General features: G+C 35.6%; 2 protein-coding genes across 2 annotated transcripts in view; one reads left to right on the top strand and one right to left on the bottom strand.

Moving 5' to 3' along the window:
* Zir (dedicator of cytokinesis) overlaps positions 1-20,697 on the bottom strand; it is a 166,634-nt gene extending 145,937 nt beyond the window's left edge. Inside the window, exon 1 of the mRNA XM_073971393.1 lies at positions 20,562-20,697. The gene's annotated coding sequence lies outside the window, so the exon portion shown is untranslated. The remainder of the gene's footprint in view (positions 1-20,561) is intronic.
* slf (C-type lectin domain-containing protein slf) overlaps positions 1-21,585 on the top strand; it is a 35,616-nt gene extending 14,031 nt beyond the window's left edge. Inside the window, exons 2-3 of the mRNA XM_073971469.1 lie at positions 4,356-4,500; positions 20,593-21,585. Coding sequence (XP_073827570.1) covers positions 4,356-4,500; positions 20,593-21,155 — 708 coding nt within the window. The 3' untranslated portion in view covers positions 21,156-21,585. The remainder of the gene's footprint in view (positions 1-4,355; positions 4,501-20,592) is intronic.
* Positions 21,586-25,056: the final 3,471 nt, after the last annotated feature.

Raw genomic sequence — 25,056 nt, 5'->3', positions numbered from 1 at the left:
TTGCATATTCAAATTTTTTAAAAAAGAGAATAATTGCAATGCCGCTTTAACAATAAGTTACAAGAAGAAGACTATTTTTTATGAAAACTCCTCAAAGAAAAATTCTCCAAGAAATGTTGCAAAATTAAAATAAAAATAATTTATTGACTTACGGGGAAAAAATTATAAAAATATATTTTCTTACCAGTATTTGTAACGCCTAAAGCATCTCATAAACAATGTGAACGGTTGTGGGTTTAAAACTTCCCCATAAGGTCTTATTTTATTGAACAAAACTTATGCTTGGTTTACATTTACGAAATCCACTCGATTTCAACTGTCATACGTCAAATGAAAACTGATCCGAAATCCATTGGATTTCATTTGACGTTTAAGCAATGGGATTGACAGTTGAAATCGAGTGGATTTCGTAAATGTAAACCAAACATTAGTTTATAGATTTTAAACACATTTATAATACGACTGATTATTCCATTAAAAGTGCGTAGAATTTAAAAAAACTCTATTTGCCTAAAAGTATGCAACACTGTTGAAATTGTGTCTATCAACGCACCTCAATGCAAAATACACTCCATGAAAAAAACAGACGGAAACCTGTGATATAAAATTTCGCGTTATTCTTATTAAAATAACCCTCCATTAACCATTATCTTCATAACATAAGAGAGAGAGAGAGAAACAGATTAGTCCTCGAAACAGCTGTTCCGCCATTCATTAGTATTAACGAAAGACTTAAGACACATACATTGTCTATTCAATGACACGAATAACTGTGAGAAAACTAAAGACTTAAGACACATACTTCCTATGTTTGTGAACATGTGGACAGGAGAGAAATTCAATGAGAGAAAAATGTTATGTTATTTATTGGCATGAGAAAACTAAAGACTTAAGAAACAAACAGCCTTTGTGAAAATAAATCAGTTCTCGTGTGCATACTTTAGGGAGCTGTAAGTACATGATTCAGGGATGGAAAATTCAGTACAATTGTACTTTTTTCAGTACCATTTCATAATAAAAAGTAACCCCGCGGCCAATTCAGTACCATTTCACATAATCTAGTCCCACAGGTTGAAAAATTTTATGTGAAACTAAAAATGAAAAATTCACACTTTTCTTCCAAGATTAAAATTGTTATAGAAATATACCAAAATATGAATCTTTATTGATCATTGAGTTCAATGAGAAAACGAAATACCATGTTACAGTCAATAAAGTAGATTAAACATTTAAAAGATTTCAGTATTGGAGGACATTCCAATCTGAGAAGTTGCAATACCTCTTCTATGGGCTACATTCGATCTGGCAAACTATCGATAGTCCGACTATAGATATGATTAATGACGTAAAACAAAGTTAACATCGACCACCAAGACATGATCTGTTATGAATTATTTAAAAAATAATAATTTCGTTAGAGTAAAATTTAAACGATTTACGACAGCGATCAAAACGAACTTGCACCTATACCCACAATTGTCTATGGGAATGTTTTATGCCCATATTGAATACAAAATACCTAATTTCAGTTACTTCGATGGGATACTGAGCCTATACCTTTAAAATGCCGAAATGCGGATGGTATCTACACAGAAAAAACAGTTTAGCCATTTGATAAAAAATTCAAAGATTCAATCAAAAATTTATCGATTTTCCGGCAATAAAAAAATTGTCATATTGACACAATTCCATACAACTTTTTGAACACAAAATAAAAATACAACTGATAAAATATGTCACACATTGACAAAAATATTTATCCAAATATTCCACATTGTGCTTGAAAAAAAATATTTTCTTGATGAAAAAAATTGTATAAAAAATCGATAAATATTTTAGTCAATATGTGAAATATTTTATCAGTTGTAATTTGGTCTGTTCCAGTACTGCAAGAATCTACTATTTTTTACTATTTTTGTCGATAACATAAAGGAAAAAATGTTATCGTAGTAAAAAGTAGTAGCTTCTTGCAGGTTCTGGAACAGAGCATTTGTATTTTGTGATCAAATAATTTTATCGAATTTCATCAAAATGGCAATTTTTGAGTTTTGTAACCCCAAATTTCAACCATTTTGGTATGATAATATGAGTCAAACCTTCAAAATATCGAAAATCGTCAGGAACCGAAAGAGTCTCCGACGAATATTTTGATGTGTTACCAGCGGTAACAAAGTTAAGTATACCCTCCAGGAAGGTATAAAAATATATACGATTTTGCAACATTCTTCAGATTCCATGACATAAGTCTTTGCTGTTGTTGTTTTTTTTACTGAGTAAAAATTTTTAATTTAAAAAAGTACCTTTTCAATGATAAAATCAGTAAGGAAAGGATCAAAGTTCGACTATATGGTACCCTACCTACACCACTGTGAATATGTAAAATATAAATCGGAGATATATCCAGATCTTAACCGATTTCGATATAATTTGGCACATTTATTCCCAGACCGAATTCAGTCACACATTCCAAATTTCATCGAAATCGGACGTATATAGCGTGTTTGGTGCAGCAAATACGCGAAATCGGCCGAAAATATATATGGGAGTTATATCCAAATCTGAACCGATTTCGATATAATTTGGCACACATATTTGTAGACCGAATTCAGTCACACATTCCAAATTTCATCAAAATCGGACGTATATAGCGTGTTTGGTGCAGCAAAAACGCAAAATCGGTCGAAAATATATATGGGAGCTATAACCAAATCTGAACCGATTTTCACCAAAAGCAATAGCGTTCTTCCTATGGCTAAAACAATTGTAGTCCCCAATTTTCAGCTGAATCGGACAAAAACTGCGACCTGTACGTTGCGAACAAAAATACATGGACAGACGGACGGACATGCATAAATCGTTTCAGAAAGTGATTATATGTATATCCCCAAAAGGAACTATGGGTCTATTTCGTTTCCTTTTGTGTGTTACATACAAATGCACAAAGACATAATACCCCTTACCACAGTGTGGTGTAGGGTATAAATACCATTTTAGTAACTTTTGGCATTTTTAATTTTCCATCCCTGGCATGATTGTTCAAGTAAATAGTTGAATTGTGTGCGTGAAGAGAGAAACATTCGCTGAGAGCATTTGTGCACGTGTGCCTAAGGAGAAGCCATTTATTATTTTATGGTTTTAGGTCTGGGTATTTGAGGTATTTGATTTGAAAGTAAAAAACTATTTAATTTAATTTTTATCCAACGTTTTGTTAGAATTTTCCAACTTCCTCAGAGATAATTTTTGTTTAAATAAATATTTTTTTTTCGTTTCTCTTAAAGACAAGATTATTGAGTTCTTAAAATGCCCACAAACATGTATGCATATCGGCCAATTCGTTTTGGAGTTATCGTTGACACCGCAAACGCTTTTACAAAAAAGGGGGTTTCACAACAAAAACAACACCAACAATAAATTACAAAAGTAGTTTAATATATCCTCTTTCAGATGAATGTAAGATCGGCATAAAAATATTTGGTAGTTTCTTTGAAAAAAAAAAAAAAATAGAATAATTAAATTAAAGGTCAAACTAAAAATCAAAAATTAAATTTTCATTAAATATTACCTAAATTAATCCTCTAAGGAGACACTTTTTCACACATTTTCACAGTGGTTTCGCATAAGTGCAATAATAATGTACGAAGGTGTTGCAAGAAGAGGTCCTAAATATTCGAGTAATATAATAAAATTATGTGGAATTTGGCCTGTTACTTGCAAAACAATCTTCGATCATCAAACGCTCAACTCAAACGAGAAAATTATTAAGAAAAATAAAATAATAAAATTATTTCTTCTTACTTCAAAAAATACAACTATGCTTAGCGTTTGTATGGTTTTTAAGACATTTTCAGACCAATATCTCGGAAAGAAAATATTTATATATTTTGAAAAAATTCCCAACAGAAATTTGTCTTCACTATCGTCCATCTTCCCAAAAACTGTCAAAACGCGATCACCTATTTTTATTAAATAAAGAGAAAAAAAATTTATTTCGTCTTGAAAAATACTAAATAAAAAAACTAAACCTCAATTAAGCGTGAAATATAAAATTATATTTAACATATATTTAGAATAATTAAAAATAAAGATCGAACGAAAAAAAATAAAAATTCAATTTCCATTAATTTTGTCCTAAATTAATCCTCTAAAGTGACACTTTTTCCCACTTTCCACGGTGGTCCCACATAAGTGCAATAATAAATAAATATTTATAAATTTTGCTAGTGATTTTGTAGACATAATCCAGTGTTTGTTGTTGTCATAGTTTTTAATAAAACTTTTTAATTCTAAAAATAAAAACCACTCTTCTATTTATATTAAATTAATTTTATTTTTATTTTTTTTTTCTTCCTTTTTAGATGAAAGTCACCTTGGTATTAGCTGCATTCTGTGTGGCAGCATCATATGCTGAACCAGCCATTAGTCAAGCCAGAGGTACCACTACCACCTCAACAAAACCTGGTAGATTTTTGTCACTGCCCAACCCTGCCAAATGTGCCAGCCGTAAGTATTTGATTTTTATATTTATTATTTTATTTTTAGAGAAAATAGTTGCTATAAAATCAGATGAAATGAATTACTCTTTAGAAAAAAGACATATCACGTCTCTATGATCCACAGTTGAAGTGTGAGTAGCAAATCGCTCGGCGTTGGTCATAACACCTTCTTTACAAAATTCCACAACCAACTTCCGATTTCTTAAAAGCAAAACAATCCCCCCTCATACACAAACGATCATTGTCAATTTCACAACATGCAATTTCCTATTCTGTTCGATTTATTGATTTCTATTTTTAAAGAAACTTTACTTGGCATGCAAACAATTTCACTTTGTCTTAAGAATGACATTTAAATGTTTGACTACTGGTAGTCAAGTAAATTTTCACTAATTACAAATTCAAATGTCATTGAAATGCTAACAAAAAAAAAAAAAAAAACAATGGCAAAATCGTATTCAATTTGTAATCGCCAACATTTTCCTAAAAAGGAAAATTGTAAAAAACAATTGAAATACTTGCACGTAGCCACCACAACAGCTAGAAAAGGGAAAAAAGACAAGTGAAGACAAATGACATTGAGGTTGGTCAGTTACCAATTGGGGTGGAAATTGCCACATACAAATGAAGGCACGTGTTCTACCATACACATGCGTAGAATAGATTGAAACATTAAAGAGAGAGACAGAGTTTCTTGCTCCACAAACGCAATTCAGCTCACTGAAAAGCAATACACTCACACAATTACTGCATTCTAAAGTATGCAACAGAAAAGTATGATGTCCATACCTAGATTGGAATGATGATGTGAGGAGTCAATCATCAATAACACAGTGCTACAGTGAAAATTTGCAGGGGTTCTAATGCATAAATTCGGTTTTGTGGGAGTCCACAGAATACGAAAATACCTTTGGTTTCTTTGGGTCACTTCGGTTTTTCATTTTATAACGGTAAATGTAGTAAAAAATGGGCTTTCTCGAATTTTCAACTTTAAACGGACATTACTTCTTTTTTCCACAACCAATTTGCACACACTGTTTTTCATTATAAAGGGGAGAGTAATGCCTTTCGAACAAGCCATAGATTTTTAAAATTGGTTAACAAATGGCTAATTAATAGTGGTTTAAGTGTGACAAAAACGCACTAAAAAACAGTAAAATGTTTTTCCTTGTGCTCCAGGCAGCGTAAATGGCACCAAACAGCACAATTATTCACAGTTATCATGTAGGAAATTTAGTTGGCTTTCCAAAATGGGAAAAACCAACGAAATCCGTTGAAAAATGAATGCGTTATGGCATTTCTTGTGTTTCAACTTTTTGGTTTTTTCTCATATTTTCCTTTATAACACATTGATACCTTGTGCGTAATTGTTAAGCAGGATAATCACAATTAAAATCATACATGCTAAGATACCCATCGTTTATAAAGGAAAATATGAAAAAAACCAAAAAGTTGAAACACAAAAAATGCCATAACGCATTCATTTTTCAACCGATTTCGTTGGTTTTTCCCATTTTGGAAAGCCAACTAAATTTTCTACTTGCTAACAGTAAATAATTGTACAGTTAGGTGTCGTTTACGCAGCCTAGAGCACATGGAAAAACGTTTTACTCTTTTTTAATGCGTTTTTGTCACACTTAAACCACTATTACTTAGCCATTTGTTAACCGATTTTAAAAACCTATGGTTTGTTCGAAAGGCATTACTCTCCCCTTTATAATGAAAAAAAGTGTGTGCAAATCGGTTGTGGAAAAAAGAAGTAATGTCCGTTTAAATTTGAAAATATAAGAAAGCCCATTTTTCACTACATTTACCGTTATAAAATCAAAACCCGAAGTGACCCAAAGAAACCAAAGGTATTTTCGTCTTCTATGGACTCCCACAAAACCGAATTTGTGCATCAGAAATCCTGCAAAAAAATTTTGTCCACTTTTGTATCACAGTGTAATTAACTCCAACGAAAAAACACCTTTTTCTTCCAATGTAAACGAAAAAGTATCAGTTGCGGATATTAAATATCAAATAAAAACCACCACTTTTCTCAACAACAACTGAGGAGAAGAACTATACAATATTCTGGTATACGACTGTAAACCTGGATCTAGGATCACAGAAAAAATTATTTCAAGAATTTTTACATATTTTCGTTCGTGATGTAAGGTTTTCATGAGATGCAAAATCACTTTCCTATTTTTCCCTATATTTCACTATTTGCTCTCATATATCCTCTCTTGTTTGGTAAATGCTCTCAACTTTGTTCTCGTTTTCTTTTGAATGGTCTCGTCGTCTCACCATCGTATTGATCAACAAACCATAAAAACCCAGTATTTTTTTTTTTTTTTGCTTTTGGAATGTGTGGCGGAATTTGGTCTAAAATAAGTGTGCAAAATAATATAAAAATCGGTTCTATTCTATAGAAGCCCCTTTAAGGGGCCTTCTATTCTAAAGAAGCCCCTTTAAGAGGCCTTCTGTTCTATAGAAGCCCCTTTAAGAGGCCTTCTGTTCTATAGAAGCCCCTTTAAGGGGGCCTTCTATTCTAAAGAAGCCCCTTTAAGAGGCCTTCTATTCTATAGAAGCACCTTTAAGGGGCCTTCTATTCTATAGAAGCACCTTTAAGGGGACTTCTATTCTAAAGAAGCCCCTTTAAGGGGCCTTCTCTTCAATAGAAGCCCCTTTAAAGGGGCATTCTATTCTATAGAAGCACCTTTAAGGGGCCTTCTATTCTAAAGAAGCCCCTTTAAGAGGCCTTCTATTCTATAGAAGCACCTTTAAGGGTCCTTCTATACTATAGAAGCCCGGTTAAGGGTCCTTCTATTCTATAGAAACCCCTTTAAGGGGGCATTGCTCCTACTTCTGATCTTATCGCAAAAAAGCAATGGCTTGCGCGAATGACTTCTCTCTCCCAATTCTCACAAAGTTCTACTCATTGAAAAGCCATGCTCTTACACCAGGTAGCGGCACCAATACAAATGAAGTATGTGCGTTCCTTCTATTCTATAGAAACCCCTTTAAGGGGCAATCTATTCTATAGAAACCCCCTTTAAGGGGCCTTCTATTCTATAGAAGCCTTTTTAAGGGGCCTTCTATTCTACAGAAGCCCCTTTAAGGGGCCTTCTATTCTATAGAAGCTCGTTAAAAGGGGCCTTCTATTCTATAGAAACCCCTTTAAGGGGCAATCTATTCTATAGAAACCCCCTATTCTATAGAAGCCCCTTTAAGGGGCCTTCTATTCTATAGAAGCCCCTTTAAGGGGCCTTCCATTCTGTAGAAGCCCCTTTAGGGGCCTTCTATTCTATAGAAGCCCCTTTAAGGGGCCTTCTTTCTATAGAAGCCCCTTTAAGGGGGCATTGCTACTACTTCTGATCTTATCGCAAAAAAGCAATGGCTTGCGCGAATGACTTCTCTCTCCCAATTCTCACAAAATTCTACTCATTGAAAAGCCATGCTCTTACACCAGGTAGCGGCACCAATACAAATGAAGTATGTGGGGGCACATGCATACGACATCGAGAGCGTTAATTTCGTGTGGGTGGCCTTTTAGAGAACATTTGTTCTATAGGACGAACTAAGAAAGATCTCCACCCTTCACGGCTTATTGCTTTTGTTCCGAATTTGGAATATCGTGGTTTTTATCAATTGTAATTTCTTCTGAAACACAATATGTATCCAATATAGCCACAAATGTCTCTAAACCAATAGCTGAGGTAATCTTCTTCTTTTTTACAATTCAATTAGACAGTTCTCGAAATAAATTGGCACGTTTCACTTTGATAGAGACCTACTTTTTAATTTCTTATAACATTTTTATGAAGTGATAATTTTGAATAACGATTAAAGTTTTAAAAAATGAGAAACCCTAATGTTGAATTAAAAGCTTCTTTGACCAAAAAATCCGCTAGACAAACTTTGATTTCTTTGTGACTAGAAAAATAAAAACTAAACTAAGCAAAGCACGTGTTTGAGTTTTTTTTCAGTTTCTTGAATCACATTAATCAAACGTTTTAGTTAACCAAATCCAACAACAACAGACAATGGGAAACCAACAAAAAAATCTAAATCAATCTCGATTAATGGTCAGTTGACGACATAACGGCAATTCGTTGTTGTTTTAGTTGCTCGCTTCACAAAAAAATCAATGCTTAAATTTGTTGTGGTAACTTGAGACTTGATTCTTGAAGCTATGATTGGCCGTTTTGTTTCCTCTTAATTTGAGTTTTGGTTGCGGTTTTCTGCTTCATGATTATGTAATCAACAAAAAAGAGACTAAATTAACAACAATTTAATTATAGATATTTTTTCGAATTTGTTGTAAGACCTGATTTATTTATCCAAATCGAGCAAAAATAAAAAATATTTCAAGAACTGGTCTAACTGGACACAGAGGAAAAATACTAGCAGCAGTTCCAAAAGATTTGTGTTTAAAAATCAACAAACAACTGCAATTGCCTATTAAGATATTTTTTTTAACGGATGGTTGCCAAGTGAGGCTTCTTTTTTGGTTGGATTTAATTTTAAAATTTAAGTGGGTTTCAATTAAAAAAAATAACTGAAAATTAATTTAGTTTTTTATGGGGTTGTTTTCCATAAAAAAAACCAAAAACCACCAATGAAATACCCAGTTAATAATTCTTAACAACAACCACCGGAAAGTTTGTCGATAAAATAAAATATTTGCTTATCAGTTTTACATGTTCCCATGTCATCTCCCACTCTCTCTCTCTCCCTTCATCGCTCTAAGCAATTATTATTTTATTAGGTTGTGCTGTTCGAGCAGTGGGAACAAAGTGAGGGGGAACCTCAATAAAACAAAGATGTATCTTGCATTTTTAAGTGCATGCAATGATTTTTGTTTAGTTACAACAAAAATATAAATGGTCTGTTGCTATTAATTAGCTAAGCGGATACGGTAGTGGTGTTCGTTCACAAAGTTTCATTACTAGACGGATTATGGGTTTTGTTGTAAATGAATTTATATAACCGCAAGTGAACTCTAACACTTGGCTCACACGATGATGATGGTGATGACGATCATTCCGCAAACAACAAATCAAAGTAAATCTGGGAAAGGGAAGAAGATACGAAATCGGTTTGGTTGGCAACAACATTTTTAAACCCATAACATGTCTTAACTTCGGTTTTGTTGTAACGAAACAAAATTACAATGCAATTTCATGTTTGTTTTCCGATTTTTTTTATTGCTTCTAAAATTAGTTTTGATGTTAAAATATTGCTGCTGCTTTTAGGTTAAGAAGTGAAGAAGGAAGGTTCAGGTTTGGCGGATATTATTATTTGAACTATCCGTTACTCATCGTAGTAGGAATTATTGCATGTTTTGCAATCATTTGCCAAAGTATTTATTTTTGTTCTTCGGATTAGGTTTGAAGCTTAAAATAATTTCAAACAAGGAGATCAGAATAGAGAGTAAAGACTTTAGAAGACTTCTGTCCTATAGAAGACACTTAAAGGGGCCTCTTGTTCCTCGATTCTATAGAAGCCCCTTAACAGAGTCCTGGATTCTATATAAGTCCACTGAAGGGGTCTTCTATTCCATAGAAACCACTTTAATAGGGGCCTTCTTTTCTATAGAAGCCCCTTTAAGGGGCCTTCTATTCTATAGAAGCCCCTTTAAGGGGCCTTCTATTCTATACAGAAGCCCCTTTAAGGGGCCTTCTATTCTATAGAAGCCCCTTTAAGGGGCCTTCTATTCTATAGAAGCCCCTTTAAGGGGCCTTCTATTCTATAGAAGCCCCTTTAAGGGGCCTTCTATTCTATAGAAGCCCCTTTAAGGGGCCTTCTATTCTATAGAAGCCCCTTTAAGGGACCTTCTATTCTATAGAAGCCCCTTTAAGGGGCCTTCTATTCTATAGAAGCCCCTTTAAGGGGCCTTCTATTCTATAGAAGCCCTTTTAAGGGGCCTTGTATTTTATAGAAGCCCCTTTAAGGGGCCTTCTATTCCATTGAATCCGCTTTAAGGGGTTTTTTATTCTATAGAAGCCCCTTTGGGGGCCTTCTATTCTATAGAAGCCCCTTTAAGGGGCCTTCTATTCTATAGAAGCCCATTTAAGGGGCATTCTATTCTAAAGAAGCTTCTTTAAGGAGCCTTCTATTACATTGAAGCCCCTTTAAGGGGCCTTCTATTCCATTGAAGCCCCTTTAAGTGGCCTTCTATTCCATTGAAGCCCCTTTAAGGGGGCCTTATATTCTATAGAATCCCCTTTAAGGGGTTTTTTATTCTATAGAAGCCCCTTTAAGAGGCCTTCTATTCTATAGAAGCCCCTTTAAGGGGCCTTCTATTCTACAGAAGCCCCTTTAAGAGGCCTTCTATTCTATTCCGTAGAGGAACATTTAAGGAGCCTTCTATGTTATAGAAGCCCCTCTAAGGGGTCTTCTATTCTATAGAAGCCCCTTTAAGGGGCCTTCTATTCTATGAAGCCCCTTTTAAGGGGCCTTCTATTCTATAGAAGCCCCTTTAAGGGGTCTTCTATTCTACAGAAGCCCTTTTAAGGGGCCTTCTGTGCTATAGAAGGTCCCTTTAAGGGGCCTTCTGTTCTATAGAAGGTCTCTTTAATGGGAATTCTATTCTATAGAAACCCCTTTAAGGGGCCTTCTATTCTATAGAAGCCCTTTAAGGGGCCTTCCATTCTATAGAAGCCCTTTTAAGGGGCCTTCTATTCTATAGAAGCCCCTTTAAGAGGCCTTCTATTCTATTCCGTAGAGGAACATTTAAGGAGCCTTCTATGTTATAGAAGCCCCTCTAAGGGGTCTTCTATTCTATAGAAGCCCCTTTAAGGGGCCTTCTATTCTATAGAAGCCCCTTTAAGGGGCCTTCTATTCTATGAAGCCCCTTTTAAGGGGCCTTCTATTCTATAGAAGCCCCTTTAAGGGGTCTTCTATTCTACAGAAGCCCTTTTAAGGGGCCTTCTGTGCTATAGAAGGTCCCTTTAAGGGGCCTTCTGTTCTATAGAAGGTCTCTTTAATGGGAATTCTATTCTATAGAAACCCCTTTAAGGGGCCTTCTATTCTATAGAAGCCCTTTAAGGGGCCTTCCATTCTATAGAAGCCCTTTTATGGGGCCTTCTATTCTATAGAAGCCCCTTTAAGAGGCCTTCTATTCTATTCCGTAGAGGAACCTTTAATGAGCCCTCTATGTTATAGAAGCCCCTTTCAGATGCCTTCTATTCTATAGAAGCCCTTTAAGGGGCCTTCCATTCTATAGAAGCCCTTTTATGGGGCCTTCTATTCTATAGAAGCCCCTTTAAGAGGCCTTCTATTCTATTCCGTAGAGGAACCTTTAATGAGCCCTCTATGTTATAGAAGCCCCTTTCAGATGCCTTCTATTCTATAGAAGCCCCTTTAAGGGGGCTTCTATTCTAAAGAAGCCCCTTTAAGATGCCTTCTACTCTACAGAAGTCCCTCTAAGGGGGCTTCTATCCTTAAAGGTATCTTATATTTTATAGAAGCCCCTTTAAGGGGTCTTCTATTCTACAGAAGCCTCCTTAAGGGGTCTTTTGTTCCATAGAAGTCCCTAGGAGTGGTCTTATATTACATAGAAGCCCCTTTAAGGGGTCTTCTAGTCTTTAGAAGCCCTTTAAGGTGACCTCCTACTCCATAGAAGCCCTTTAAAGGCTTCAAAAAAGTTATTAAGACTTCTAAAATTAAATTGTTCTTTTAAATTAAATTCTCTTTCAATTATATCTCCTCTACATTAACCCCTTAAATTTTACAAATTACTCTTTTACCTTGACCTAAATTTAACACACAACAGTCAACCACAAGTTCAAACTAATTACAATAAATTTAAATATAAAAATGATTAAATAATCTCCCAACAAAAAGAAAAAAAACGAAAAATCAAAAAGAATTCCATTCCGCAGATAAAAAGCGAAATGAAGTTTAGGTGCAGTCACATAGAGGCACACACACAAACGCATTCACTAAGTAGAGACTCATGACTTCAAAAAAATAATAAAAAGTATGTGCATCTCAATGACCTGTAAAACACTTATTTAACAATATAAACTGCCGCCGCAAACGTTTGTTGTGTGGCATCGTAAAACATTAACAATGTTTATTATGTTTTTTTTTTTGGTTTATGATGAGAAAAAAAGTTCAACATTCCAAAAATCAGGTTAATAGGTAACTAAGTTGTTGCTGCGGTGTGTGTTTTGTTACTATTTGCCGTGTTGACTGGCTGTCTGCCAGCCATCCTCCCCATTTCAATAGACAACGGCGTCTCCATTCACAAAATAAAAAACAAATTATGAGTTCAGTAAAGTCATCATCATCATCATGCCTTCCATACATTATGCTTGGAGAAAAAAGTCAACAATGAATGAAAACAAAAACACAATAACAACAAATAACATTAAATGTGTGTTATTAGTAGGCTTCGTGTGGAGTTTTCTTCTTCATTTGAAGTGCATTATGGGGGGAAAGGGGGGGGGGGGGGGATGGGTTGCATTGAAACTCCTCTTCCTTTTGCCACATTTTGTAGTAGTAAAACGCGTTGTTTGCCTATTGACACAGTTATTTACGCAGTGATCTAATGCTTATTTATAGTCGAGACAAGGCGTTATTACTTATCATGGATTTTTATTTGAATCCCCAATAAATCATAATTAATGCATAATTTTTGTAAAAATTTTCTGTAATATGCTTTATGAAAGGTTTTAGAAGGTATTTAAATTTACCCAAAATTAAATTTGTTAATATTTTATATAGCGTGGTTGCATGACACCCCGTGAAGTATACAATAGAAAAATATGGTGAGCATCCCCGATCCAGACACACCTTATATCAGCGTCAGGCGATTAGGCGCCCGTGTGCGCTCATTTACCGTTGCTCTCTCCACACACACAATTCAACCCATTGAAAAAGCATGCACTCACACAATGACACCCCGTAAAGTATGCAATAGAATAGTATGGTGCCTGACCCTGCCTTATATAGCAGTGTTCACCAGCGAGCCCGTACTGAGAGCAACTGAGCATACATTACCATGTTTTTGGATTGAAAGTTACGATAATTTGCTCTCAGTAGCAGCTCGCTGGTGAACACTGTTATATAGCAAACACTCTCTCTCGTTGTATTGTCAACAGTCTCTCGCTCTCATTGGCACAAAATGAACACAGTGTGCATGCGTCTTAAGTCTTTAAATCAGTTATCCACACAATACATCTGTTGCATACTTTAGGGAGCAATTATTGAGTGGATGCATGGTTTTTTAGACAATGATAAAAGAGTTCTCACTAAACGATTTTGTTGCCAATGTGCCTCGTATACATTGCAAATGTCGTCGGTGTGGTCATGTCTTTCGTTGTATATATAACAGTATCTCGTTCTCAATGGAGATATTATGCATGTGTCTTAAGTCTTTTGATTATCACTGTGGGTATTTGCAATATTTGTCTTATTTTCATTACATGTTCCTCCTAATTCTTAACATTGCTCTGCCACTATTACCACCACCTAATTTTTAAAAGAAAGAACATTTTCGTATGTGACATGAATCTGTGGGGTAGGTATTACAAAGCCTATACCTAATTATTCCAGTGACAGGTCCTATTAACACAGTCTATATACATATAATACCGACCACCAACTAAGGCAAGATATTGGGTGTATCGTTAGATAATTACATGTTTAAGGTCAAAAGTAGGAATAATGTCTTCAAGCCGCTGGCCAGCAGCATTTGAAGTGCTAACAAAGAAACCTTGTTGGCCTCTTATAAAGTGTACGGATAGTACGGTCTATTGTGAGCTATAAGGCGCCTGTGTGGTATGCATATATTATCTTACGCACTGGAATATAATTCATTAAAAGGGGAAGATTTGACATGTGCCTACAGACAACAGGGCGCCTTCTCGTGACACCAGTAGACCATTTTTGATGCACATCGCAACTAAAAGATGTTCATACCGTATCTCCTTGGGTGTTATCGCCATAAGCATTCCTACCACAGTGGAGTTGCACAGGTAGTTCAAAGATGCCCATCCATCGCATAGGCACTCCCTCGAGTACCTCCCCGCAAAAGCTCAATTTTTTCGCAAAAATTATGCGCATACTTTGCACATCGTAATATTTCCACCAGACATAGATCAAGTTCAAATAAAGGTCTATATCGGTCCACTCCTTCGGTTACCATCCACTCATTGCACTCAAGGCCCCTATTAAGATGGTACAAGTTTAATGAGTGGCAAGTCCATACTTCTTGAGAAAATAGCCCGAAAGCTGTAAAAAAACCGCATATGTAGTGGCTGTTGCGCACGACAACTCTCAAACCGAATACTGCGTTGGTCCAAACTTTACATATCGTAATACTTCTTCGAATATTAGATAAAATTCCAAGGTGGTGCTTATAGGTCTACTTCTTACGATACCTCCCCCACAAAAGTTCGAAAATATTCCCCAAAATGGTACAAGGGATATCTCATAAACAGAGCAACCGATTTGTTCCAAACTTTTGATCTCCAAATTGTGTATCCAAACTTAGTTTATGTTCAAAAGTGGGGCCTATCGGTTCACTGCTTGCGATACCACCCACACAAATGTTCAACATTTGTGTTTAATGGCCTGTTTATCTAAGACGATTCGAATACAAATTCTTTCCAATTATTACCAAACTCCTGTTGTTTTACAAAATGTTTCTTTGATTGAAAACAAAAATAAATCAAATATTTTTCAAAAAATATAAGTTTGGTAGTTATTCGAACGAATGTGTATTCGAATCGTCTTAGAGAAACAGGGTATAAGTGTTGTTTAGGGTCTGTTCGAGGATCCATTGAAAAATTTTAGCGAAGGTACTTCTAGTGTCCCTGTTTACAGTGATAATTTGATTTTCCTGGGCAGGTCCATGCTTCCTGACGGTCTAAATTATATGGTGACCAACTGAAATGACTGCTGGGCTAGATATCGAGGGGAATGACTACCAAAATAGGATCCACATCCAAAATGGACTATGTCGGTCCATTTCTTTAGGTAGCTCCTCCGTAAAACTTTTTTAGTCCAAATCCATATTTTTGTCGATAAGTTTATACGCCCAAACATCTGAAAACCCCCTAAATACATACGTTTTTTTTTTTTGAAAAAAGTTTTTCAATGCACACAGGCTGAGGGTATATCTCTGTCTACAAAGCTGACTGATACTTTTTTTAATTGTTTATCACCAATCCGATCTGTGTGTCTAATGACAGCACTTGCACAGAAGTTTTACATAGCAGGAAAAAAATACTCAGGAAATGTAAGCCACAATTACACTGAGGAGTATTTTCGCCATCGTTGAAAAAGGTTTGACCGTGTCTAGCCAGGAGATCGGTATACATCTTGCAAAGCGAAAATGTTTACAATTGCAGGGTATATATAGGGTATAATTATTTAAAAAAAAAATAAATAAATAAATAATAATAATAATAATAAAATAAAATGTTTTTGGGAGGTTTACTATAAACACAACGAAAGACTTAAGACACAAACACTCTGTAAATACATTGATAAATCAATCGTGTGCTTCGTGTATACCAATGATATCCAGTGGGCACTTACTGAGAGCAAGTGAGAGTAAATTTCAATGTAAAAGACACTGAAATATATGCTTACTTGCTCTCAGTAAGCACCCACTGGCTATCCATGGTGTATGCCCACCATATTATTCTATTGCATACGTTAGGGGTGTCATTGTGCGAGTCCATGATACCAGGGTCAAGTACCATACCTTTCTATTGGATACTTTACGGGGTGTCATTGTGTGAGTGCAAGCTTTTTTAATGGGTTGAATTGTGTGTGTGGAGAGAGCAACGTTAAATAAGCGCACACGGGCGCCTAATCGCCTGACGTTGCCCTACACCATACTGTGATAAGGGGTATTTATGTCTTTGTGCATTTGTATGTAACATACAAAAGGAAACGAAATAGACCCATAGTTCATTTTGGGGATATATGTACATCACATAATCACTTTCTGAGTCAATTTATGCATGTCCGTCCGTCTGTCCATGTATTTTTGTTCGCAACGTACAGGTCGCATTTTTTGCCCGATTCAGCTGAAAATTGCGGACTAAAATTTTTTTAGCCATAGGAAGAACGCTATTGCTTTTGGTGAAAATCGGTTCAGATTTGGATATAGCTCCCATATATATTTTCGGTCGATTTCACGTATTTTCTATACCACACACGCTATATATGTCGGATTTCGATGAAATTTGGAATGTGTTACTGAATTCGGTCAAGAAATAAATGTGCCAAATTTTATTGAAATCGGTTCAGATTTGGATATAGCTCCCATATATATTTTCGCCCGATTTCACGTATTTGGTGTACAAAACACGCTATATACGTCCAATTTTGATGAAATTTTGAATGTGGGACTGAATTCGGTCTACAAATAAATGTGTCAAATTATATCGAAATCGGTTCAGATTTGGATATAGCTCCCATTTATATTTTCGCCCGATTTCACGTATTTGTGCACCAAACACACTATATACGTCCGATTTTGATGAAATTTGGAATGTTTGACTGAATTCGTTCTAGAAATAAGTGTCCCAAATTATATCGAAATCGGTTCAGATTTGGATATAGCTCCCATATATATTTTCGGACGATTTCACGTATTTGCTGTACCAAACACGCTATATACGTCCAATTTTGATGAAATTTTGAATGTGTGACTGAATTCGGTCTACAAATAAATGTGCCAAATTATATTGAAATCGGTTCAGTCTTGGATGTAGCTCCCATATATATTTTCGGTCGATTTGACGTATTTTCTGTACCACACACGCTATATATGTCGGATTTCGATGAAATTTGGAATGTGTGACCGAATTCAGTCTAGAAATAAATGTGCCAAATTATATAGAAATCGGTTCAGATTTGGATATAGCTTCCATATATATTTTCGCCCGATTTCACGTATTTGCTGTACCAAACACGCTATATACGTCCAATTTTGATGAAATTTTGAATGTGTGACTGAATTTGGTCTGGAAATAAATGTGCCAAATTATATCGAAATCGGTTCAGATTTCGATGTAGCTCCCATATATATTTTCGGCCGATTTCACGTATTTTCTGTACCAAACACGCTATATATTTCCGATTTGATGAAATTTGGAATGTTTGACTGAATTTGTTCTAGAAATAAGTGTCCCAAATTATATCGAAATCGGTTCAGATTTGGATATAGCTCCCATATATATTTTCGGCCGATTTCTCGTATTTGCTCCACCAAACACGCTATATAAGTCCGATTTCAATGATATTTGGAATGTGTGACTGAATTCGGTGTGGAAATAAATGTGCCAAATTATATCGAAATCGGTTAAGATCTGGATATAGCTCCGATTTATATTTTACATATTCACAGTGGTGTAGGGTATCATATAGTCGGCCCCGCCCGACTTTGATCCTTTCCTTACTGGTTTAATTAGTTGAATTGTGTGTGTGGAGAGAGAAACTTTCTTGGTCAGACTTTCTCTCTCCAACCACAAAATTTAACTCACTGAAAGCGTTGCCCTCCCAGTGCTTCCTAAAGTATGCAACATAGAATATGGGGTGCCGATAAAGGCATTGACATTTATTTTCCAAGGGGCTCTATTTTTCCTCAGTATCTATTGCTGACTTTTTGATTTCCCTAAAAGTTATCGATCTCTATTTTGTAGGTGAAATCTCCCCTTTCAATCTCTCTCTCTCTCTCTCTCTCTCTTTATTGCATACGCAATTCACTAACAGTAACATTTACAGTGTTTGACAATGGTTATGTTATTTGCCCTTTAACATATTTCCCTTAATATTGTGGAGCTTTACACTGATTGGGGGAACTTTCTCTTTCCATTGATAAATCGTACGGTAAATGTAGTGAAATATACGATATTTGCACTTTAACATATTTCTTTGAAAGAAAATGTTTTCTTGTTATCTCCATAGGCCTCTCTCATTCTCTCTCTCTATGTTAACCATTAATTATGCCCTCTAAGCATTACAGAGGTATGTAACACCACCAAAGCATGGAGTAATAAATCTGTAAAAATAATGACACAATACACATTATTCAGGCTGAGGCGTTATTAATTTGCAGAGTTGCCACATTGGGATTTTTCGACCAAAAAAAAATTTTTTTTTGGAAAATTTTTGTAATTTAAAATTTAATAAAAACGACATAAAAACAGTGGTGGATATGAAATTCTTTAGTTCGACTCAAATTGTAGGGTAATCAGCTTTAGGGCCTTATAGCAAATTTCTCATTTTGTTTAATTTGCTGGATGGGCTTATTGACCTGTTTATCGATACAGAGTCGGCGGAAAAGGGAACTGATGAAGTTGTTTGGTGACAACTGAAACTATAGAATTCCCTACCCTCCGCCCGCAACTAATCAATTTCATATCCACTGTAAAACATTTTGTTGTTATTCAAATACTTGAATACAACAAAATATGGACTAAAGCTGAAATAAACACAAAGATGTTTTTAAATAATAAAAATTTTTTTTTGGAAAATGTTGTTAATTTAAAATTTAATGTTTTTAAATAATAAAAATTTTTTAAAGACAACTATGGACGACCATTTTTTTGAAAATTTTGATAATTTAAAATTTACAGAGGTATGTAACACCAAGACATGGAGTAATAAATCTGTAAAAATAATGACACAATACACCTTATTCGGGCTGAGGCGTTATTAATTTGCAGAGTTGCCACCTTGGGATTTTTCGACCAAAAAAAATTTTTTTTGGAAAATTTTTGTAATTTAAATTTTAATGATTTTAGGGTTAATTGGAATAATTATTTTGACTTTTCATATTCAACCAACTGGCTTGATACCACCAGTACCTTATATAATTGCCTTGGACGAATCCATGGAAGGTAGAATTTAATGAAAGATATTTATTTTAGAATATTTCTCTTCATCTTCTAACAATTGGGACTTGATTTTGAATACCTTTTTGAGTCTTTTGAGTAGCGTTAAAGCCCTGCTTAACAACGATTTTTATAATTCCAATTTTCAGGACCAGATTGGTTTTATAAAAATAGCTTTTTTAAAGCAACACTGGTAATTATTACTAATTTGCCGTGCCATTGTCGCTTTGTGTGGGTCTTTGTATGATTTACCTAAATATGTTAGATATTGTTAAGCTTAATTATAGGTGACGTGACGGAACCTGGACAGACAGATGGATATACAATGCATGCATATACTATTGCTAATATTGTGTTAACTGAGATGATGTGCAGTCGAGTGTGTGTGTGCATTGCAAATGATTTAATGAAATTGATGCCGATGCTGTTGGCCAACTGTAAAAACAAGTTTGTTGCCGTTGTTGTTTACTTTTGGTTGTTGTATTATTTCTTGGTTTTTTTTCACTGCTTAAATATTGGCAAACATTGTGTAAATTGTAAACGGAAAAAGGTTGTTGGTCTTAAAACAAAAAAACAATTGAAGAATTGAAAACAACAATTCTGAAACGCCTTTTAGCTTTTTGTTTTGTTTGCCAGACGACTACCTTTTTGAAGTGCAAAATTATTAACTTCATAAAGAAAAGAAAAAAAACGAAGAGACCTATTAACCAACTAACTTCCCTCGAGATGAAATAATCATCATCATCATCATTATGATGATGCACCACAGATCACCAAGCATAGAAAATTTGTGGCTTTTTGTTGAACTAATGGGCCAAACTAACAACCAACAACAATAACGTGAGGTTTTTGATAATGATGCTGCGGCTGCTGCTGTCATAGCTACCAATAATGTGATGTTGCGCAAGCTATCATCATCAGCGGTTTTTTTCTTCTTTGTTGTTGCTGCCATTGGCCATGTTGTTTTTTTTTTTTTGTTTCAATAAATCTTTTTTGAGGTTATTTTTGTCAAGTCATGAATGAAATTGAAATTGGCATCTTAGCCTTAATAGCGCAGCAATAGCACACAACAAAAACAACAAACAAAGACTTTAAATAATAATTTGAAAAATATTGAGATTTGAAAAATATTAAATAATAACATTAAGAAGAAGAAGAGAAAAAAAAATCAATTTTAAATATTTGTGCCATAAAATTTGAAGTAAACACCACTTACCTTAAATGTCTTCTTTTTCCTTCATTTACAGGTCCCAAGGAATTCTCTTATCGCGGCCGCAACATGTTCTTGAGCACCCACGTTCCCGCCTTGGCCAACAAGAAAGTCGATTGGTTAGATGGCCGCAACATTTGCCGTGAATACTGTATGGACTTGGTTGCCTTGGAGACCCAAGAAAAGAACAACCTGATCTTCCGTGTCATCCAACAAAACGATGTCCCCTACATCTGGACTGCTGGCCGCATCTGCGATTTCAACGGCTGTGAAAACCGTCCCGACTTGGAACCCAAGAACATTTACGGTTGGTTCTGGTCTGCAACCCGCGAGAAGATCCAAGCCACCAACCGCATTCCTCAAGGCTGGGGTTACAATCCATGGTCTCAAACCGGTCACAAGAAGCGCCCACAACCCGACAACGCCGAATACGACATCAACCAGACCAAGGAACAATGTTTGTCTGTCTTGAACAATGTCTACAATGACGGTATTGCATGGCACGATGTTGCCTGTTATCACGAGAAGCCTTTCATCTGCGAGGATAACGATGAATTGTTGCGTTATGTTGCTGCCACCAATCCTGGTATTCGTCTATAAAGTTAAATTTTTTTTTATTTCATGGACAGAAGAGCGCGCGCATTTTTTAATTTTAAATTTTTTGTTTTTATTTTTTTTTATTTTATAAACAAAACAAAATAGACTTTAGAATTTATTAAAAAAAAAACAAGGAAGAAAAAACAAACAAATAAATAAAAACACTACACTATTTTTATTACAAAAACACACACCCACACAGTCTAATTTTTCTGTTAAGCCACCAACCGAACACTATCTTCCTCCTACGTCGTATATAAATATGTATAACGAATTCAAAACCCATTTCTACTTTTTTAATACTGCCAGTTCCGAGCTATTTGTTTCTTTTAAGAGGACAAAATTTTACCCATTCGAAAATCTTTTTTAAACAAATTTTCTAAAAAAATGTATAAAAATTAAAAAAAAATCAATAAAAAGTATTATAAAAAAACGTTTTTTATTTTGAGTTTGAACATAGGCAAAGGGTCAGGAAAGCGAAACCGTGAAAAATACTATAAAAACAATTAAAAAATTATCAGTCAGCTGTGCCGAAAGAGATATACCTTCAGCCTCGAACCTAAAGAAGTAAACACAATATTTCTGACGTCTATTGGGTTTTTTGAATTTCTGTGCTAATTTCTCTGGAACTAAGGAATTGCCTCTGAAAAAAATTGTACGGTACAGAACATGTTGCCAAAAATTTAAAAACGAGTCCTTAACTGAACTCTTTCCAAACTTTGTGTGGGAGGTACCCGAAAGAGTGGAAAAAAGTAAGAACGGCCTTAAGTTCGGCCGGGCCGAACTTGTTATACCCTCCACCACAAGTATTGTATTGAAGTAAACTGGAATAATTAGTTTCCTTTCGTGTATGAAGAAGACTTAATACTAAATTTCAGCAATTTCGGTAAAACAATGTGAGACACCATTCTATGGGGGCTATTTCAAAACGTCGATCTATACCAACAAATTTCTGACGGAAAGTTTTTAGGCTCAAAGAAGACTAAATATCAAATTTCCTATATTTCGGTAAGAGAATGTGGCTAAAACTTAAAAAATACCGAAAATCAAGAAGTACACTTCTATGGGGATATAGAAAGACGTGGACCTATACTGATAATACTCTTCTTGAATATTTTATAACTCTTGGAAGAATAAATACCAAATTTAAGCCATATTGGAGGAATATTGAAGACACAACCTTCAAAATACGAAAAATGGGGAGGTACCTTTCCATGGGAGCTATATGAAGGCATGGACCTATACCGAAAAATTTAAAGGGGAAGTTTGAGTACCCCCAGCGAAGTCTAAATACCAAATTTCAGCCATTTCGGTGGAATATTGAGGCCACAACGTTTAAAATACCGAAAATCGGGAGGTACCGTTCTATGGGGGCTATATGAAGCCATGGACCGATACCGACAAAGTTCTAGGGGAAAGTTTTATACCACCAATGTAGACTAAGTACCAAATTTCAGCCATTTCGGTGAGCTAATGAAGCTAAAACCTTCAAATTACCGAAAATCGGGAGGTACCGTTCTATGGGGGCTATACGAAGGTGTGGACCGATACCGACAAAATTCTGGGGGAAAGTTTCATACCCCTAAAGAAGACTACGAACCAAATTTCAGCCATTTTGGTGGGATAATGAAGCTAAAACCTTCAAAATACCAAAAATCGGGAGGTACCGTTCTATGGGGGCTATATGAAGGTGCTGACCGATACGGACAAAATTCTGGGGGAAAGTTTTATACCCCTAAAGAAGACTACGTACCAAATTTCAGCCATTTTGGTGGGATAATGAAGCTAAAACCTTAAAAATACCGAAAATAGGGAGGTACCTTTCTATGGGGGCTATATCAAAACGTGGACCGATATGTCCCATTTTCAATACCAACCATCCTTCAAGTAATAAAAACTTTTGTACCAAATTTTGACTCTCTATCTTTAAAATTGCGAGCTGTATCTTGATTTCAACAGACAGACGGACGGACGGACATGGTCAAATCGACATAGAATTTTATGCTGATCAATAATATATATACTTTATAGGGTCTCCGACGAATATTTCGATGTGTTACAAACGGAATGACAAATTTAATTATACCCTCCATATGGTGAAGGGTATAAAAATGGATATATTTGGACATAATCCGGACATAATACGATGTACAATGTTTCGACCGAATTGGTTTCTCCATTCGAGGTTTATCTTAAGTACTACTCAGTTAAGGTTATGCCAGCAGGTTTTTTGGACCCTTTTGACCATAATCCCAGGAAGTATGGACTTGCCCCCGAAAAAAATTGCGCCGCAAGAAGAAATTGTTGGAAAAAAGTTCAACTGTTAAACTGTGATTTGTTTAAATTCTGTGTGGGAGGTACACAAAGGAGCATACCGATTTAGTCCATATTCGGACCTGTCTGGTAGAAATATTACGATGTACAAAGTATGGACTACACCGGTTACTGTTTTCCAGAGTTATCCTGCTCATCCGAAGGAGAGGACCTTTAGGGTCCATCTTTGAACTAAAACTAAGTTTGAACAAATATTACCATACCCAACATTTGAAACAAATCGGTTGATCGTATCAAAGTGTATATATACCCTAAGGGCTGAGGGTATAAAATGGGGAATTAATGACTACTGAGAAAGTAAAGTCACTAACGGCCTTACCCAAAGAATTTTGATATTCAAAGCAGAAAAAAGTTAATTGAGTAATTTTAAAGAACAGTGGAGGAAAGTGCCGACTATTGAGGGGCATCTGTCACATGAATGTATTCCCAAATTAAAACCGGGTCCGTGACCATATTAATATGTTATTCCTTTTAGGAGCTAAGGGCTTCCACAAAGCATTACCATTGGAAGGTATCAACAACAATGAGTCTAATTACTTACTTACTTAGCTGGCCCATTATAGAATATTTGTTCCATAGACCGAACTAAGAAAAAATCTCCAATTCTCTCTGTTTCGTGCTTCGCTTTTTGGAATACCGCGCCTTGTCATCTCTTTATCCACTTGTTTGCGCCATCTATTCTTTGGCCTGCCAATTCTGCGAGCACCGCCATGTGGCTCGAATTTATACGCCTGTTTAGTGGGTACATCCTCGCTCATTCTTATTATATGGCATAGCCAATGCAATCGCTGCATCTCGATACGTTTAACTATTTTGATGTCGTTATATAACAGATACAGCTCGTGGTTCATACGACGTCGATATTCACCGTCAACGCAGATCGGTCTGTAGATCTTTCGAAGAATTTTTCTCTCAAACACGCCAAGCACTGCCTTATCTGCTTGCGCAAGTACCCTGGCTTCGGAACCATACATCAACACAGGTAGTATCAGTGTTTTGTAAAGCGTTATTTCTGTTTGACGAGTTGTGGCTTTGTTTTTAAATTGCTTACTTAAACCAAAGTAGCATCTGTTGGCCAATACAATTCTTCTTTTTATTTCACAACTGATGTCGTTTGTTGTGTTTACGGCGGTGCCGAGGTAGACGAAGTCTATAGGAACCAACTTCAACAATTGGTCCGATCTCAATGGACGCATTGAGCGTCGACACCATCAGCTTGGTCTTCTCGCCGTTTACCGCCAGACCCAGTTTAACAGATTATCCTTCGACCTTCATAAAGGTGTCGTTTACTTCTTTTACTGATCGTCCCATGATGTCTATATCATCAGCATGACCAAGTAACATGTGGCTATTGGTGTAGATTGTGCACTTCTTTTGACGTTTGCCTCTCGTATAACCTTTTCTAGCAGGATGTTGAAAAGATAACACGAAAGGCTGTCTCCTTTCCTATTTTAACTGAAGATCTTGTGTCAGTTAGAGTCATTTTACAAAGCCGGATAAGCTTTGCAGGGATACCAAATTCAGACATGGCTTGAAATACCTTTGAACGTAGGGGGTGTCGAAGGCTGCT

The sequence above is a fragment of the Musca autumnalis genome, unplaced genomic scaffold (assembly GCF_047663935.1).
Source record: "Musca autumnalis isolate F117 unplaced genomic scaffold, ASM4766393v1 scaffold_2, whole genome shotgun sequence".
Classification (NCBI taxonomy): Eukaryota; Metazoa; Arthropoda; class Insecta; order Diptera; family Muscidae; genus Musca; species Musca autumnalis.
The sequence above is the reverse complement of the archived record's forward strand: the minus strand, read 5'-3'. Positions and strand labels throughout refer to the sequence as shown.